Here is a 19,800-nt window from a genome sequence, read left to right as displayed (position 1 = left end):
TTTTCTCTTAGGGTGAATTTGGATAGACAGTGCGTTTACTTGCAGTTAGTGTAAAAATAGTGGTGGCGGTAAAATTAGATACTATAACGATACTGTAACGTGAGACAAAAAATAAGCTAAACGCATCACACCGTATCCAATCTCCCATCCAAACTCACCGTTACTAAACTCAATTTTCTCTCTCACCTTTAAGCGCCGCTCAAAACTTCCTTTACCTGTGTTCGCCTTTAGATGACCAACCACTTGTCGTCAATGGTTGGTCGTCCCTCACCTAATTCTTTTTTTTTCTTTTTTTCCGTTTTGATGTCCTCCTCTCGGTTTAATAACCCCTTTGGAGGCCTCGTTTGAGTTTTTGTGGCTCATCTCTATCTCCTGAGCGGTGTTAAAAAGAGATAGGTGTGGTCTTCTGACGCCTGTGATGTTCCCTGCTTCTGGTGAAAGCTTTTGCTGTAACTATGGATGGTAGATGGTTGGCGGCACCAAAAGCCTCAAGATGTTGCTTTGTTGTTTTGTTTCGACAGATTCCAAGATCTCTATCGCTTCAATCGTTGTATGGTTACAAATCCAGGTTTGGTGTCGCTGGTGGTTGATTTCAGTTTGTCTGAGGTGGCTCCATGCCTTCGTTCTTTCCGGTGTCTTTGGCTTTTCGATTGTTGATGTTTGGCTCTATCTTGTGCTTCACTGTTTTTCTCCCTCTCTTGTTAGCAAGGTCTTCAATGGAAAAGGAGGCAGCTCGATAATGAGGATTATACGCACTAATGTTCTACATTAGTGGCTGACGCCCAAGTGATTGGTGATGATTCCTCCTCCTTTTCTACTTTTGGAGGGGTTGACCACTTATGTTTGAAATCTTGATTGCTGGGAACCATTTTCTTTGGCTAAATGCCATTGTTGCTCTGTCTGTAATGACTATTGTTCTATGAAATGAAAATCTTTTTGTCCAAAAAAACAAAACTTTACTTTTCACTTTTCCTTACACTCTAAATTTGATTAAGAAAAAGAAGGGTTAAAAATATTTTAAATAACTTGAAACTTATTATTTTATTTATTATGCTTAAGCTTTTAACGATGTGAGTCTCGGGCCAAAGATGTGATGGACTTTCTTTAACTCAATGCCCCAATAATAATGTCAAAAATGCTAAGCAAATCAAACTCTAAGATTTTGTTACAAAGGCTTCAGAAGCGCATACAAAAGAAAGAAAATCAAGAGTCACCTTCTTGTTTTCAAAAAAATCAAGAAATTAAATTTTAGTCTAATTTTTTTATTTCAAGTGATTTCAAGAATCAAGAAAATCAAGATTTTAACTCTTGAAATGCTTGGTCCAAGAAACCGAATCCTAGTTTATTTTCAATTACATCCTTCTACAGCCCTCTAAATTATATAATTATAGAAATTTCAAGTCGAATCCAACTATTTTTATTTTAGTCCCTAAACTCAAAACTAACAAACCTCACTTTACAATTTATTCCTTAATCATTTCTAAGCCTACAACCAAGCCATTTAACATAAAAAAAAAAAACATAAAAAACCATCAATGACAACATTTCAAAATTTTAACAGTTTTGTGATTTAGTACCCGAGTTAACTAGATCAAATTATAACGATCTCAAAAATATAAAATTTATGAAAAAGAGCTTTGAAAACACTTACATGCAAGGGCCGAATGTTTAAGAATGCTTGAAACTTTTCTTTCTACAATGGTGGTATTTCGGTGGTGGAGAAGAAAAATGGATGAAGATCACCTTAGTTTATGTTTTAATGTTTTTATTATTATTAAATTTTACTTAATTAACACAAACTACGTCAAGAACATGTGCAATAACTGCCCTACCTATTAAAAAGTAGCTAATTGCTACATAAAACCTCAAACAATCACCTTTTAAACTTTTTTAACTAATAAAAATCAATAGAAATTAACTTCTACGGTTTTTATGATTTAGTCAATGTATCCTAATTAACCATTCAATCAACAAAATTACCGGATCAAAATTCAATATAACCTTATAATAGACTCGTAAATATTAATAAATAATATTTATTGACTTGATCATTAGAAAACGGGGTTCCAAAATCATCATTTTCGATACCACTAAAAAATGGGCTATTGCAACTCTCCCCCATAAGAAAATTTTGTCTTCAAAATTTATTACTTGAAAATAGGTTCGGGTATTGAGATTTCATCGGTTCTTTCGTTTCACACATAGCTTCTTCTATAACATGTCAGTGCCACTATACTTTCACTACAATACTCGTTTATTTCGTAGCTCTTTAACTTTCCTAGCCAAGATTTTCACCGATTCCTCATTGTACGAAAAATCAGGTTGAAATTTAATTTCATCGGGAGTAATCACGTGGGAAGGATCTGATCTACACCGACGTTGCATCAAAACATGAAAAATTGTGAATTTCTCAAGTTCTGGGGGTAATGTCTGACCAATTCTCTCTCGATAATTTCATACGGCCCAAGAAATCTAATAATAAATTTCTCCAATATGCAATCCCTTGGGTATGATCTTCGGAATACTTATCGATGTTTTATTATAACACAAATTTATATTACAATTTGACCTGTTCACTTGCAGATACTGCACTAATTTTAAATATAGTTATTTGTATGATTTCAACTCCAAATGTTTGCACATTTAGAGGCAGTCAAGTTGTTAAGTTTGATCTGCCACGGTTCGTTATGGCAAATTAGACTATTTTCGGCACGTAATAAGCTTGATTTCAATTCATTTTATGGTAGTTTGTTTCGTTTTCTGTTTTAGTAGCTTAGAAGTAATTATTAGCAAAAGAAGCATTTTTACGCATTTTTTAGTGTTTCGATAACCTGTTAGGCCAACTCGGGCCTCGGGAATGACTAACGGGTTATTTGAGTGTGTAGGGTGCCATTTTAGGCCCCAAAACATAAAGGACGAAAACCATATCGAGACACTGAAGATCGAAGCAAAAAAAAAAAACAAAATCTTGGAACAAAATAGGCATCGATGTTGCAACATCGGAACCTAGTGTCGCGACACTGCCTCTTGTGTTGTAACACCGAATCCCAGTGTTTCAACACAACCTAGACGACATCATGACATAGTGCTAACGTTAACAACCATATTTTGGGTAGATTTTCTTAGATTTTATTTCTTACTTGCACTCAAAGTATCAAGGGTATTTTAGGCACCTAAAACCATAATATTTGCCTATATAAACGCCCTTATAACTCCATTAGAGGGGGAGTCGACTTGTAGAGACAATTTTACTTAGTTTTTCAGTTTTAGTTTATTTTTATGTTCGTGTAATCAGAATTCTTCCTGTTCCGCTGTGAAGATGATTGCGAGCGGAGATTGCTCCAGAACCACACTTATATTTATTCATGAGCTTTTTCCTATCTCTTATTCTTTTACTTATATTTTTCTTAACTTGATCAATTAGAGTTTTTATGAATAATTGAATAAACTATTATGCTTTACTTATATCTAGCATGTTTCGGTTATGGAACTGTTTAATTAATTAAGTAGTTTAATGCGTGGATGTGTGAGTAGTTAGGAAATTAACGAGGGTTTCTCATGAATTTATTGGTATAAATTCATGTGTGCTTAAACCCTAGGATTGACGACCCTAAGAAATAATATAGGCAAGTGGATCGAGAGATAAGCTTACCGAGTATATCGTGGATTTATCCCGGTCAGGAAAGTGAGGCTAAGAGGTAAGCGTGTACCGGTCGATTAGTTAGGCAGTAAAGGCCGAGAGGTAATACCGTCTAGTTAATAATTGATTCGTCATTGGGAATTCTACTTGGAGTTTGGAAACTTTTTGTTGGAGGAGACCAATGTCTTTCTACAAATGGGTGGTAATCCTATCACTGGTCATTGAGGATCGCAAGGCTTTGATACCTTTGTTACGGATTGTTTCGGAAAGAGGAAAGAGATCTAAAAAGGAATGAGAGAAAAAGAAGAAAAGAACACTAAAGAGGAAGAGAATTTCAATCAAACTATTCCCTAATTGCCTACCGTCTCCAACAATTCTAAAATGGAAAGAATTGATAGTTACAAGGAAATCAGTTAGGAAGTTGTTACATGACAGTGGTTAATCCCTAGCCCAAAACTCATTGTTTTATTAAAAGGTGAAGTGCACCATTTAACAAAACGCAACACCCATTAACCCTTCTCTGAAACGCACCGTTTCACTAACAATTTTCTTTTTGCTTAAAACGCATATCTGAATTAACTACCTTTAACGACCCATTTACTGTTAATTTTTTACCATAACATCCAAGCATCTGGGTTTCCATTGTTCTTGTTTGGGCGAATTTTATTTTTACCTTTTCTTTTGATTTCATTTGATTTTAATCGTTGTTCTTTCAAATATGTTTTAACCGATTGCTTTCCCTTAATTGCTAGCTTGGAATTGTTCCAAATCCATCAAGAACAGGTCTTTGCATTTTTTAAATCAAGGCCTAATAACAAGATCAAAAGCAAAGCATGTCAAGGAAAGATTGAATGGGACTATCCAAGACTTTGCTACAAAGGCCTTAGGAGCACATACGAGGAGAAAAGAAAATCAAGATTCACTTTCTTATTTTCAAGAAAATCAAGAAATCAAATCTTAGTCCAATTTTGATATTTTAGGTGATTTCAAGAACCAAGAAAACGAAGATTTCAATATTGGAATTCTTGGCCCAAGAAACCAAAACTTGAAGCTAATGCTAGGGGTGAGTATTCGATCGAATCGAATCGAATCGAAAATTTTTGAGTTAATCGAGTTTTGAATCTCATTTTATCATCCTAACTTTATTTGAAGTTTTCTCGAATCGAGTCGAGTATTCAGATATAAGGCAGTGAACAGAGCGCCTGACCGGCGATTCATATAAACTACCTGCTTGGCAAAGAGGTATGCTCCGATACAGAGCTCCTTGGTTAGGTTAGACCATCAGTGACTACAAAAATCAACTTATATTGACTTTAGTAGCCGAAGATCTTCTAAGATCTTCCACCATTTGATGAGTCTAACTATAGATATCCTATCAAAAAGGTATTCCAGATGGAAGCCATTTATCTAAATAAGCTTCCTACGCAGGTTTGGTTACCTGCATGAGGCCGCTTGATATCATATCTTACCAGCCCCACCCGGGTGGCTTCCGCGTCACCCCCAGTTGCTCCATTCTGGATCCCTGAGTGATAGAATAGCTATAAGCTAGCCCACCAAACCTCACCTTGATGAGTTTCACTAAGAAACCCATTGGGGGTTGCCTATGTGACTAACATAGGGCTCTGCCTTACCAAGCAGAGTGAGGTTAGAAACTCAAATTTTGTGAGAGGACTGACCCTGGTGAGAACCAGCCTATCACGCCACCGAGGTTCCGCCTCGTTGGCCTTAGTCTTGCGATCTAAGGGTGAAGGAGTCATCCAGCCACCGGGATTGGTTACCCGGTTGACCCCTATCCGTATCTACATCTACGTCCTGATTGAGTTACATAGAAACTAAGAGAACTTGAAAGCAAGAGATCCAACAGGAATGAAATGAATATATATTTTAAAATCTAGTTAAAAATCCCCCGAACCTCTGATCCGATAGCAGCTAGAATATGCATCTACGACTAGCTACAGGAACTATATGAAAACTTCTACAACAGGGAAGAATGCATTCTGACATCGAGTCCTCAATCAATGTAGATGATTCAACAAGGTAGACCGAAGCAACTCGTCGATCAGCTATCACCACATCGTTGCCGAGAATGGCATAGCGATCAAACTAGTGACTGTCTACGGCTTATGCCTTCACTCGGGGGAGAGCACCCATCCAAAAAAAAAGCAGAAAAGTGAAGAAGTGACGTCCAAACCCTCGGATGGACCTAAACTAGACTCAGTCCGAGCTCCTGCAAGAGGGTCCAAAGTAGAGTGGCATGGAATCGGCCGGAAAAGACAGATCTGAGAATTGCGTATATTGAGTGAGATGCCGCTTCAAAGATGCTGCTTACCTAGGATGGTGTGCTTTTCGCTCCTTTGGCTTTCTTTCTCCCGGAGACCATGCCATTCCTCGACACCGACCTTCAAAGTCAGATGAGGAGCTGGCTTCCCTCAAAGTAGCTCTGGCTGACTTGCCCGTTCCGCTTCTCTCCCGCTTTTGGGCGGTTCTTCCTCCAGCAGCCTATTCTTTCACAGCTTCTATGCCAAGGGCTTCTTTATTATATAATTATCTTATGCATGCAAGATGTATTGGGGTCACATAAAATTTATTATTATTATGTTTTTATTATGAAAATAAAAAGCGCTCTTAGTTCAGTTCGGTAGAACGCGGGTCTCCAAAACCCGATGTCGTAGGTTCAAATCCTACAGAGCGTGATTCCATTCTTGTTAGATCGAGAATGACAATGAAATAATTGAACAGCAGTCTAAAGTCTGAATTTGACCTCCAGTTTGTTTTTTAGGGTTAATACAAAGAAATAGGAGGTCAATAAACAAAAGAGATGTTAATTAATCAAAGGTCCAAAAGCGGAGGCAGTTCCAGTCCTTGTCGCAGCGCAGTAGTGAGTAGGTGATCCAACACCAGAGATAAAAGACGCAGCAGATTCATATACTGACCTTAGTTATATAGATCGTTTACCTAGGTACAGAATGAGACCCGCTAGTGAGGTCCATATCGGTAATAGAAAGACCTGCCACCAAAAGCATTCCGATGGAGCAGAAGTAGACCCTTCCCCCGCCATAATAGCACCACCTAGCTTCGCTGCATCGGGATAGTAGTAGCACATATCTTTTTCTAGTGATCGAAATAGGGATAATTAAACCAATGATAGAGTTGACCTAGCCTAGCGACATCCATCCCTTGTCTCCGACCGGGAGATAGAGACTACTTCATGCGCAACTTCAACATCTCCTGCCAAGGGGTAGGCCTTTTTTTTTCAAGACCCCCTTTCGGAAAACGCATTGGCTTTCACTCAAGTTCGAGATCCATTAAATAAAGCAAAAAATGCACGTTACAGACGAAAGGTAGATGTTCATTGGCGAATAAAGAGAATGCAAGCTATGCAAAAACGGATTTCACTCATTTTCTTAGCCGGAATGTGCCCTCAATCTCTTTCTGACACAGGGCTGAGCGCTCTAGAAGCGAAATAATTACCCTCGCGGGGTTGATGAACCTGCCTTTTTGGTTGGCGTGGGGTGAAAGACCTCGCAGCGGAAACGAAAGAAGGACCTGTACTGCTTAGAGGGAGTTCACTTGCTTTCTTAATGCGTTCGTGTCCCTCATCCTAGCAGCTGAATTGCCGACTAGACCTAGCAGCGGAAAGGCCGCTATTCCTGCTGACTAGCTTATCGCGAACTATGCTACGCTCCGTTCGCTTGCTTGCTACTCACTGTAATTCACATTCACTGGCTTAAGAGCTAATGAATGCGGAGTTACAGTTGGTCCTTACTATAACAAGTAAGTAAACCACCTTTGAATGCTCGTGCATTCAAAGAAGAGAAGAGAAATCAGTAAATCAGGACAGGAACAGTATCCGGCAGTCAGGTACAAGCAAGTAAGAGAAGAAGGAATGGCGGGGCGAAAGAGCTACCTGGAAGCTAGTTACGGTTGTGCAAAGAATATGAAGGAAAGTGGTACCCTATTAGTTCAGTCAGTCAGTTACAAGTGAGAAGAAGGATATCAGGTTCCAAAGACTCATCACAAATATCGTAGGTGATATCCGAAAGCGCTGATGTTAGGATTAAGGAAGTAGACTAGAATCTCGGAACCAAGCTCAACGCGGCATGTTCCGGTACTGCCAATACAATCTTGTCCAGAAATTATGAATTAGGACTGTAAGTAAGTGATCAGTAAGGAGAAGCTATCCTAAAGAAAGAAAAAGAAAAAAAGCTTTCTGTTGCTTGTAGTTTTATTTTCCTTTTTATTGGGTTGGTGTTCAGTGTACCGTGGGTACAAGATCGAAAAGAATGCATTGGATGGATGCCCGGGCATTGAGAAGGAAGGACGCTTTCAGAGGCGAAAGGCCATGGACTGAGACCGTCCTACTAGGAAAAAGATTCTATATCCCATACGTGTTAACAAGCGTACTACTGGCTTTGAACCGGATTGCTACTCCTTCGCTTGGAAGACCTAATGAATTCCTACTGGCTGAATGGCATTCCTACTATCACTAACGGACTAAAAGCATAACTTCTTAGCTGGCTTACTACTTTATGGCGTACTTCCGGGACTATCGCACATGACAGGAGCTGGTTTGCTAGCTTATTATTGGACTTATTTCCGGGTAAACAAGTCCGGGCTTGCAATAGAGCTGGCTATACTTGTTATGAAATGGGAAGGAGGGAACTAGGCCTACTTACTAAACTCTACCTCCACTACGGTATAGCTTCAACTGGATTCCCCACTATACACTACAAGAAGGGTATTGGCCTTTCCCGAAACAAAGGCACTTGCTGGCATGAAAACTTCCGCTCGTACATACTTTTATTCTCGTTTCAACTTCAACCGCTATCTATAACATCTAAAAAAGCTGCTAAAGCCCTACTCGCATAAGCAATCTTCCTAGCTTTACGGGTCAAAAAAAAAAACCATTAATTAAGGGCTATGGAAAGAGACGCTTCCTTGCTTCAGGGACTCTCGAAAACGAATTGGGACTGAGACTTTTTTCGAACATCAATAGCGCTCGTGGGCTGGCTTGGTTGGTCTTCTCTCGTTCGCGACCATACTATCGCTGGGACAGACGTTGAAGGATACACAAGGACGGGCTTTGAAGCGAGAGGCTTGATTGATTAGAAATGTTAAGCAATGAATAGGATAAAACTCTATTTTGATCGAGCCCACTTCTTTCAATTCCCTACTTTTGCTTACTTGAGATGAGAGCTTGAATCAACAATAACTAGAACTGGGAAAGGATGAATCTAAGAAGATTTCATCGAACCTTACAAATGGAATAAGCTACTAGAACTTTGTCTGTCAAAGGAAAATAAAATAGAATCATACCTTAGTTCAGAATATCCCTACTCGTATGTAGGAGGAGCTACTGCCTTCCTTCCAATCGGTTCTAAGAGCAAAGGAAACGATAAAGGTGAACTTTCATTGGTGCTTCCCCTACACGTATACTGGAGCGAGAGCGGGCGCTAGATTTCGAACAGGATTGACTGACTCACTCGCTGGGACTGAAACTGGTCTAGAATAGTTTGGAGGGGGGGGGGAGGTTACTTTTCTTTTCAGGCTAAAGCTTTAAGGGGCTTTTTATAGGGATTCAAGCTTGCGAAATGCCTTATCATTCTTACTCTTGAGTAAAACTGGCTTTGGACACAGGTGCGAAGCAAGTCTATGCAGAAAGGATAGGAAAAAGCTCTATACGATACACGAGTAGTTGGTGGAATACGAGTAAGGACTTTGTTTGCCCAAGTCCCTTGCTTGAAGGACTATCGCACTTTTAGTGGTACTGAGACTGTCCCTACCACTACCTTTTATCAAGCGGGTTTACAAGAGTTCTGGCTTTCCCAACTGGACAACTTCTGGGGAATCTAATTTCTTTCGCACCCCCTATTATATGCGGTCCTAACTTTGCTACTCTTACTTCCACTAGAAAGAGAACTTCTGCTCGTAACATACCTTCCCTTATGATATGATCTTACTTCTTGAAGCGAGCTACTTTAACTGCCAAAGGGGCGGAGCAACTCGAGTTAGACGAGAGGCGGGGATGTTTATTTCAAGCTGGATGAAAGTGGACCACTGATAGAAAGGTCTTATAAAACGTCTGAACCGCCTTATTAAATTAATTATTAATTAGTAGGGTTTTAGTATCCGCCCTTACTCTATCTTTGAAGTGGCTATCGAACCTTTCCGTAGGGAACAGGGGCTTTCTGCCTGGCCGCTGATGCTTGTAAATACTTTCTTCCGACTTTGGGAAGAGGCTATCGGCACTGGCGTTACACGCGTACAAAGAACTCGTTGAAACCTCGCTACTGGATTGAGGAAGAGGCAAGAAACTTGAGCTATACCTCCTTTCTTGTCCTTCCTTCCGACTGGTTTTTCTTCCTTTTTCCATACTTCAGGAGGAAGAGATCGCCGGGTTCAACTTCCACTGGTGATGGCGATTCCTTCTTGAAAACAGTATATTCAGTTGAATCTTCATATTATAATAATAACATCGAATCAATTCCTATTCGAAAAGAAGATTTCATCATACCTGGCTTTCCTAACCTTACAACTGGCACTGAGACTAAACTTTATCAAGCTGGAAATAGGGAACTCCTTTTTGGAACTGCCTTTGATCTTAGGCTCGCAGCTAGTAGGTGCGTACCCTTGAACCTAGCATTCTTTTGGGGCACAGGCATTGAAAGACGGCTTTCGGAATAGGCTTTTTGGTACTAGCTTGAGGAAGAGAAGGTATTTACTATAAAAGTAATTTAGTTAAGTAATGGCTTGTGCTAAAGGAACTGAGGGATGCCACGATCTTTAGTATTTCTGCTATCCCAAAGAGCGGGGAAGCCTAGAAGGAAGGGATTGAGCTTGAAGGCTTTCACGGATTGATGCCGAGACTAGATTCGAAACTAGACTTGGGCTTGGGTAAGGCCAGGTATTCAGTGTCTGGTTCGATAGGACCAGGAAGAAGAAGGTTTGGCAAGTGAAGGGGAATTCCGCTATAAGAGAAAGAGTGCCTCGAGAATAGGCTTTGAGCGAGAATCCGATTCAACTCGTTCTTTTTGGGTTTGGTACTTCGGCCACAGGATCTCATCTCGTCTTTTTTTAAGAAATATAGGCCTTGTAAGTAGTAAACTCCTTAAGCCGAAGAGTCGTTAAGCCGAGAAAGCTAACAAATTTCTTGCCTTTTCATCTCAGATCAGGAAGGTAGTTTGATTAAAACCTTCAAGGAGGAATCGATTGAATCATCCCTGTACTTCTACTCGATAGAGTGATCGAATCGGACGCTGTGCCATTGATTTCATTTCGCTAATCGACCGCTATTAGATAGATAGATTCGCCTCGAGGGTTGTGCGATAACGCTTGTTCTCTCTTTCTTTTCCCACTCCGCGCTAACTCGAAATTTCATAGAATAGACAGATCGGATCGTAACCAGGCGAAAGAAAGTTCTACTTCTTCACCCGTTGAAGAAGCCGTGATTGCTTGAGGTGAATCAGTTGAGTTTGGTCCTAACGTATATAAGAGAGAGGCTGCTTTTAGGTATGAAAAAGGTAGATGATCTTAACTATCAATTTCATAAGAGAAGCAAGAGAGGTAGATGAAAGGTATGCCAGTTTCATTCTTGCTTTTGCTTATCGGGGGTTTTGGCAGAATTGGGTTCGACTCCCATAGCCCTTTTGTGGTGAAGCCCCAATGGGGCAATCAAAATGGAAAATTTTTTGAGGATTACGTTTATATTTCAAGGACTTCGAGTGTCTAATTATTGGGTCAGAATTTCGATAGTTTTGTTCTTGCTGGCTGTGTGCTACTGTCTCATTCAACTCAACTTTGATTTGAATATCCTGTTAGTGAGGGTGAAAGCATTCCTATTGGGAAAATCTTTCCACTTCCTCTTTAGTCGGCTCGGGTGGTGGACCGGAGGTCTCTTTTTGGCCACGCTTTTTTTTCTTTTTGATAGCGAGACCGGAAGCTGGGGTACCACAATGGCTCCGTCAGGCGCTTCGGGCGCGTCAAGCTCGTCCGCGCGGGACGAGGATTCTTTCGGGATTCGGGTCCTATTGGAGCCCTTTTCCGAAACCGAACCCGAGAGCACATCGGTGAATCAGCCAGAAGAAAGGCCTGCGCCCCCCGCTAATCCAGTCGCTTCCCCGGGGGAGGAAGCTGGTCCATCTAATCGGACCCCCCAGTAGTCCCCTATCCGTATCAAGAAGATGAAATTATAGGGGGGATTGCGTTCTATCCATCCAACGTCGCCTTTTGGCGAACAACTCTTCTCCCTCTGCCGAGGTCATACAAATGGCTCGTATTCAAGCCGAAGATCTTTTCGAGGTCAAGGTTGAGATTATCCAACAAATGGCAGACCTTGATCCAACGGGAGATTGGATGGGGCGGGGAGCTCGGGCCCTCGAAAATCCGCATACCGCCACGGGGGAAGAGTCCTTGGAAAAGCTCTATGCTTAGACGATCTAAGAGGGGGCGGAGTACGATCCCAGGCCTTTTTGTCCTTGCAAAGCAAGGTCTCAAGGTAAGGTTTAGGACCGATATAGATACTGACTCTATAGCTTAGCGCTTACCGAGGTGCGGAGCCGGCCACCCAACCCCGCAGGTCAGGGTCGGGCCGGCCATAGGTTCGAATCCTGCCACCTTTCTTGTGGATCATCCTGTGGTTACCGGATGATGGGAATAACAAAGCAGAATTTTAGAAATAAGCACGAAATGCCAATATATGAATTGTTTCATTATTCGTTATTTCCGGGTCTTTTCGTTGCATTCACTTACAACAAGAAACAACCACCAGCGTTTGGTGCAGCACCTGCATTTTGGTGCATTCTTCTTTCTTTCCTTGGTCTTTCGTTCCGTCATATTCCTAATAACTTATCCAATTACAACGTATTAACCGCTAATGCACCTTTCTTTTATCAAATCTCAGGGACATGGTCTAATCATGAGGGTAGTATTTTATCATGGTGTCGGATCCCAAATTTTTATGGATTCCTTCTTTGTTACCGGGGTCGACCCCAAAGGCATAATGTCTCAAAACGAGGAGGCCATAGAGAAACTATTTTTTCTTTTTTTGTCTCGAACTTCGTGAAGAACTCCATTCTATCTCTCCCTCGTTACGAACAAAAAAGTGGGGCTGCACAAAAATTGTACACTCCCTTCGTTCTACGAACCTTTGTTGATTCTGAACTTTGTTCGCGAAGGAACCGGACTTTTGACGGACCAGCCCTTTTTTATGCGCCGCTTTACCCTGAAAGGAAAATGAGCTTTTCTCCTCTGGGCGCTAGGCGCTCCCGTGGTTCGCGAGAAGGAAAAAGGACTCATCCTTTGTTACATCTGGCACGAGATGATAAAGAGAGAGCTTCGTCTATTGATGAACAGCGGATTGACGGAGCTCTTGGCATTGCTTTGTTTTTCTCTCCTTTCCTATCAGTGAGTTCCGATCCTTTTGTTCGAAATTTCTTCGTTCGTACCGAACCGCTTGCGGAATCAAATCCTGTTCCACAAGATCCTATATCAGCTATACATCCTCCTTGCATTTATGCCGGAGACGTCGCCAGTGCTATGGGCTTTGGCTTATGTAGATCAAAAATGATGAATGGGATTGTGGCACTCCACTCGCCGCCAATGCGGAAGGATGCCGCCGAAAAGAATGGAACGCTGCTTTGCTCTGCTGGATGCGTCGGATCCCGTATAACAAGCGAGCTTTTTACCCTCAAATTCAAACATGTGGGCGCAAAATGCTATCCTGCTCTATTGTTACGTAGCAATAGAAGCCCGCTCATGCTGCTTCGGCGGCGCTTTTTCGCCTTCTCTTCGCTCTGCTGGACAGGAGCGCTAGTGGACACGTGGAGGGAGCAGGCGAAGCGTGTCGTTCGTAATGGAAAGAAAGATACCACTACTTCGCCTCTTTGTTGGACCGCCGCCGCGAACACAGTGGTATCTGACCAAGACCAGGAACCAATTCGAATTTGGATCTTGACATGTTGGTGGTTTTTAACCGTAGGCATCTTGCCAGGAAGTTGGTGGGCTTATCATGAATTAGGTCGGGGTGGCTGGTGGTTTCGGGATCCCGTAGAAAATGCTTCTTTTATGCCTCGGGTATTAGCCACAGCTCGTATTCATTCAGTAATTCTACCCCTTCTTCATTCTTGGACCTCGTTTCTTAATATTGTGACTTTTCCATGCTGTGTCTTAGGAACCTTTTCAATACGGTCCGGATTGCTAGCTCCCGTTCATAGTTTTGCTACAGATGATACACGAGGAATCTTTTTATGGCGGTTCTTCCTTCTAATGACCGGCATATCTATGATTCTTTTCTCCCAGATGAAGCAGCAGGCATCGGTCCGTATAACCTATAAAAAAGAGATGGTTGTGGCGCGAAGTACTCTTGTGCACCTACGTCACTCGGCTCGCGCGCAACCCCGCCCCGTTATGTTATGGAAGAATTGAACTTATTGCTGGGCTGGTTATTCAGAGCCAGCAATTGGCTGCCGGATTTCGTCCCGCAAATAGAAGAAGATCGCTTCGGGGGTCACTGTGGCGTGGCTGAATGTAGAGCAGTCCGCCCTACAAAATTGTATAAAAATAATTATGGTTTAGAATTTATATGTTTAAAATTATTAATGAGTATATAGAAACAAATGGGAACATCTTCCAAATCCCGCATTTAAGAGATAATTGATTTTAGTGAAGAAAGGTCAAAACTGCATGACAATGTAATGTGGATGACTTTAAGGAATAAATCAGACTTATTGGCTAAACCATAAATTCTGAAAATTTTATGGTAAGAATATATGTGAGTATAGTTTCAGAGAAATTTAGCGGATCTTAATTCGGAGTTTCGTATCTCAATATATAAATAATTTATTGACTATGACTCGCGTGGACAGCTTTGATATGAACATAAGTAAATAGTAGAATTATAGATAATATTACACATAAGCATGCTATATACATTAAGGGTGTGGAATGGAGAGGAGGAAAATATATGAATATTTTGCTAGCATGGGTTTGCATTAAAAATGGTTAATTTGCATGATTTGGACTCAGGGACTAAATTGAATAAAAGTAAAATTTTAGGGGCAATTTTGTAAAAATGACCAAATTGCATGAAATGAATTGTTTTATTATTTAAATTAGTAAATTGAATAAAATATTAATTTAGATCAAGATCGGGTGGAAAATCGAGGAAAATGAAAAATTACCAAAATACCCCTGTATCTTGGTATTCCTGCAATTTAGCCTGGTAAGTTTGTATGAACTATATTTTGTATAATTTTGATTAAATTGAATGCTATTTGGCGATGAATATTATATAAATATGTTTTTTATTGTTAGAATTGAATTATTATTGGAAATATATTATCGAATTTAATACTCAGTTTGGATTGAACGCAGGATTGAGTACAATCGTTTTGTGGCAAAGGATGAATTGACGAATAAGACCATAACTGGGTTATGGCACTTTGAACGTAAGACCATGGTTGAACCATGGCAGTGTTTATATGTAAGACCATAGCTGGGCTATGGCATTCTGATGATAAGACCATAACTGGGTTATGGCACTATGAACGTAAGACCATGGTTGGACCATGGCAGTGTTTATATGTAAGACCATAGCTGGGCTATGGTATTCTGATGATAAGACCATAACTGGGTTATGGCACTACGAATGTAAAGGACGAATTGACAGTAAATTACCCGAGTAAACCAAGGTTCAGCATTTGTTGCGAACTTTCGTGTTTACTACCTGTTTAGCTCTCATGAGCTTCTGTTCAGCCTTTGGGCTTCTGAAAATGATGTACTCATATCCGTAAGTCGTTCTTCGGAAGGTAAAATATCGGGAGTTGATTTGAATGATATATATATGAATATGAAGAAATGGTAAGAGAATGATATGCATTACGATATGTATTTAAATCAATATCTTGATATGTTGATATATGGAAAGTATGTAAGTGGAGACAAGTAAATAACTCAAGTGTGACATGTCAAGAAAATAAGTTTATCAAAGTTGAAATTATATGTAATATGTGCAAGTATGCTAACTAGTGTTGTTGTTTGATGCTTAGGCAAGTGTCAAGCTATTGGTTGAATGGTAATATGATTATTTATATGATGATATGAATTGGTAAGTATTTAAGTGAAAATATGCTAGTGCTCATGAAAAAGTGGTAAGGTTTAAATTAAGCAATTTCTTATGAAATGACTTATCATGTGATCAGTTTGGGAAAGGCTTTGGTTAAATGCACTAGCTTGTGACCATGGTTGAATGATATGTTTATGACTTGTGTGACATGCATATGGAATAAGCGTGGAAAGTAAAGAAATGCAAATGAAAATAAAGAAATTATGAAGAGTTAAAGTTATATAAAATCCTACTAAGCTTGGGATAATATGTTTAAGTGATATTGTGGATTTATTCACCTTGTGAGTTGATGAATATAGCTTCATGAGTATTGTGGTATCAATGTTGAGTTATCCTAGATATGTATAGATTTCATATTTTAAATGAACTAATATGATTAAAGACTACACGATCTTACTAAGCATTCATTGCTTACGTATTTGTTTTTATTTACCCTATAGATTATTGGAAGCTCGATTGGGTTGGAAGCTTGTCGGAGATATCTCACACTATCCATTGGTTCTATCGGAAATTTTGGATGATTTGATTCTGGTTATAATGGCATGTATAAGTTAATTTGGTCAACATTGGCTCATTAATGTTTTAATTTTGATTGGTTTCAAATATGAATGCTAGATGAAATGAAATGTCTGATAATTAATTTGTAAACTCTGGTAATGCTCCGTAACCTTACTCCGGCAACGGATTCGGGTTAAGAGTGTTACAGTAAAAGTGTTATAATATATATTTACCTATAAAAAATTAGGGCCAAGTATGGCCATACTTCATTTATGTGTATATATTATATATTATAAATATAATATACTTATTCATAAAAATAATGTTATAAATATTTTATCATAACTTATTTATAAAATTAACTTTCTAAAGTTATGACAAAAAATTATATTATTTATAAGAAGTGTTATGAAAGTTTTGGACAATTTATAAAATATTTTTATTGTAAAGGTTTTATGTTAAAAATTTTATTTATTTTTACTTAATTTATGTATTATAAAAGGGATATAACCTAGCATATGTTTTTCTCCAAATTAAGTTTATATAAGTTTTATAATTAAAGCTATAGACTATTTGGCTGCAAATTCAAATATATAATGTCGATGCTAGTTATGCAAATATAAAAGATTTTCTTGCAGCATATCATGGGGTATGATATTATTTGAGAGAAAAATGCTAGACATAAGAACCATAGACAAATCACAAACTTTTTAATGTGAAACATTTAAGGTTTTGAAATGTGTTTGAGAATACACTTATTGTTCTAAAATGATATTTCTCATACTAACAACATCACATTAATATAATATAGGCTTAATGATAAATTTGGCCACTAACATTTGCATGTTTTGTCAAAATGGTCCTAATTGTATTTTTGAGCTTTTTTTTGTCATCAACCTTTGTTCTTTTTTTCAATCTGCTTTTCTAATAGATTTAATGAATAAATTCAAGGTTTCAAATTTATTTTCTTTTAAAAGGTTTCAATCTTTCATACGTTTATTTATTGAGAAATTTTTCTACTTAGTTACTTTTTTTCGATAATTATGCTTATTTTCTTTAAATTAAGAGTTGTTTTTAATTTAATTTATTATTTTCACATGCTATTGTCTTATTGGGTTATTTAAGTAATAAATTATATCTCATTAAAATATTCCACATATGAAATTCCACATCATCCCCATTAACTTTTGTAACGGTATTTTCATTAAACGTGTTAGAAAAAAGTAAATTGAAAAAAAGAACAGAAGTTGATGGCAAAAAAAGGCTCAAAAAATACAATTAAGACTATTTTGACAAAACATGCAAACTTTAGTGGCCAAATTTGTCATTAAGCCTATAATATAAAAAAAAAGTTGGATTGAACTAGCATGTTGTATATTTTATAACTTTAATTATAGGTTGAATTGAGATGCACCATACTCTAAAGAGTGTATGAACAAAGAAGATCTTAATGACCTTAATGATGCGTAATCAAATTTAAATGATGATAAGGAGTATATATTAAACTTTAAAAGAGAATAACCCAACAAATATGAACTAGAACAATTAGATAAAATTGCATATATGATGTTTATTTTTCTTGTTATTTCTATTAGCAATCGTATTGTCAACTAATTTTTCAAACTAACATAATACATGTGATGATTTAATATTAATTTTTGTTACTTGTTTATAAATTATTTTTATCGACTAATATTTTTATAGTAATTAATATTTTTAAAATATAAATTATGTAAATGTGTAGTTATAATTTATACTACCAAACATGACACAGAGAATTATGATGTAATTATATTCATCACCAAACGTGTCTAAAAATTACAATTCTTTATAATTACAAAATAGTATAATTATTACCATAATAAGTATACTTTCATTATTATTTGCTCTCCAAATATACCCTTAGTGTTAAAATGCAATTTGCAATATAGTATAATGACTTCCATGATAATTTTATTTTTTACCACGTCAATTGTTGTAATTTTCTTTTATTTTAAAAAGGTTTGTTCTCTTAATAATACATAGTTTTGAGTGGGTAAAAAAACAAAAAAGAAAAAAATAATGCATGTCTGAAATCAATAAATAAGCATAGACAAATGTAGAATCTTTGGTGGCCTAACCAAACCTGCTACCAAATCAAGTTCCGAGTTCCCATTTTCCGAGTGTGCGCTGAGCATGAACCATTCATAAGTCATCAAATTTTGGCCACCACACAAGCATGAAGCAAGAGAGAGGCATGGAGTTTCCAAAGGTATACAGTAATAGCAGAGCTGTAGAATCATCAGAAAAAGGAGAGGCGTTTGGGGTAATACTGAGCAGAAGCCGTTCGGTTTCGAATGCGTCGACCGTAGCCCTCAGAACTGAGAAACAGAGCTCGGCACTTGAGACGGCGGTGAGAAGGGCATTCTCCATGAGGAGATCCAGATCCACCTCCTCCTCTTCTTGTGTTTCCAAGGGCAGGAGAGGATATTACAAAATATTCCATTATTTCGATGATCCTCACCCTTTTGCTCTCACTGAATTTCATAATGTTGCAATCCAACCCAGAAAAAGCAAGAAGTCTTCTTCCAGAATATTTGAAGCCTGCAAGCGACTAATCGGCTTTTAACTGAATCTCATCCATATTTCAGCCCACAGACCCGACCTGACTCTCAACTCTCGGACCCTGTAACTGTATCTGTAAGCCTTCCACTTCCTTCCTTGCCTGGCCGGATAGGCTAAGTCTTCTTTGGAACACACAACACGACCGAAATCTTTCTTTGCATTTTAATAATTACATCTGTTTACGAATGTATGTGATGCTTTTATGTTTTAAGTGCTAATTTATCTATTAAAATGCAAATAAAAACCTCCTATTATTAACAATACTAAATGTAGAGAAAGTATTGTAAGAAATTGTGATTTTATGTCGTCTCTATTTCTTTTTAATAGAAGAATGACAAATCAGATTTTTTTCATAATTTCTAACATTTTAAAACAGGAAATCAGGGGGAAAAATTTGACGTGAAATCCAAGTTACATACAATCTTTTCTCATTAATTGTAATCTTATAGCAACACAAACTAAGGAAGTGCGTAGTTGAAACACACCTTAGAATTTAAGGTTTAGTGAGGAGTTTATCTAATGGATTTTGTCAGCTGTCACATACAAAATCAATAAGGGGATTAGATAGAACGGGGTGAGACCAGGGCTTGATTTATCTACTTGCAGGGATTTCTACATTATTTTTTTAATTTAATGTTTTAGAATATATATTAAATATATATAATTCCATTATATATGATAAACTAATATACATTGGTAAGCATCAACTGAAATTTTAATATTTTAATAATTTAATTTTATTAAAAATAGTTTTGGTAATTTATAATAAAAACTATTTGATAGTACACATTATACTTGAGTAATTATACACATGAGACTTGAATAGTGGGTCATATGTATACATGAAACTTTAATTTCGATATAATTGTACAGATTAAAGAAATGAATACACATATTGGATTAATATAATGGTTTGTATAGGTAATATATCAACGTA

The 19,800-nt window shown here is 38.1% G+C and overlaps 3 protein-coding genes and 1 non-coding gene across 4 annotated transcripts; 3 read left to right on the top strand and 1 right to left on the bottom strand.

The window, feature by feature from the left end:
• Window positions 1–6,259: 6,259 nt before the first annotated feature.
• On the top strand, window positions 6,260–6,333 carry TRNAW-CCA (transfer RNA tryptophan (anticodon CCA)). The gene has a single exon. It is a non-coding gene; the product is annotated as a tRNA-Trp (tRNA).
• A 208-nt stretch (window positions 6,334–6,541) lies between these two features.
• Window positions 6,542–12,280, top strand: LOC128036051 (uncharacterized). Its single transcript, XM_052626717.1, is given in 3 exon segments — window positions 6,542–11,790; window positions 11,793–11,829; window positions 11,832–12,280. Coding segments are annotated over 3 exon segments (750 nt in total). The 5' UTR covers window positions 6,542–11,316; the 3' UTR covers window positions 12,071–12,280.
• A 650-nt stretch (window positions 12,281–12,930) lies between these two features.
• On the bottom strand, window positions 12,931–13,263 carry LOC128036052 (uncharacterized). Its single transcript, XM_052626718.1, has one exon. The coding sequence runs from the start codon at window positions 13,147–13,149 to the stop codon at window positions 12,931–12,933; it is 219 nt and encodes a 72-aa protein (XP_052482678.1). The 5' UTR covers window positions 13,150–13,263.
• A 227-nt stretch (window positions 13,264–13,490) lies between these two features.
• Window positions 13,491–14,075, top strand: LOC105796758 (probable cytochrome c biosynthesis protein). Its single transcript, XM_052626719.1, is given in 3 exon segments — window positions 13,491–13,549; window positions 13,656–13,689; window positions 13,691–14,075. Coding segments are annotated over 3 exon segments (465 nt in total). The 3' UTR covers window positions 14,063–14,075.
• The last annotated feature ends 5,725 nt before the right edge of the window (window positions 14,076–19,800 follow it).

Source organism: Gossypium raimondii, chromosome 13, assembly GCF_025698545.1.
Source record: "Gossypium raimondii isolate GPD5lz chromosome 13, ASM2569854v1, whole genome shotgun sequence".
NCBI lineage: Eukaryota > Viridiplantae > Streptophyta > Magnoliopsida > Malvales > Malvaceae > Gossypium > Gossypium raimondii.
This window is presented reverse-complemented; position numbering and strand designations above follow the sequence as displayed.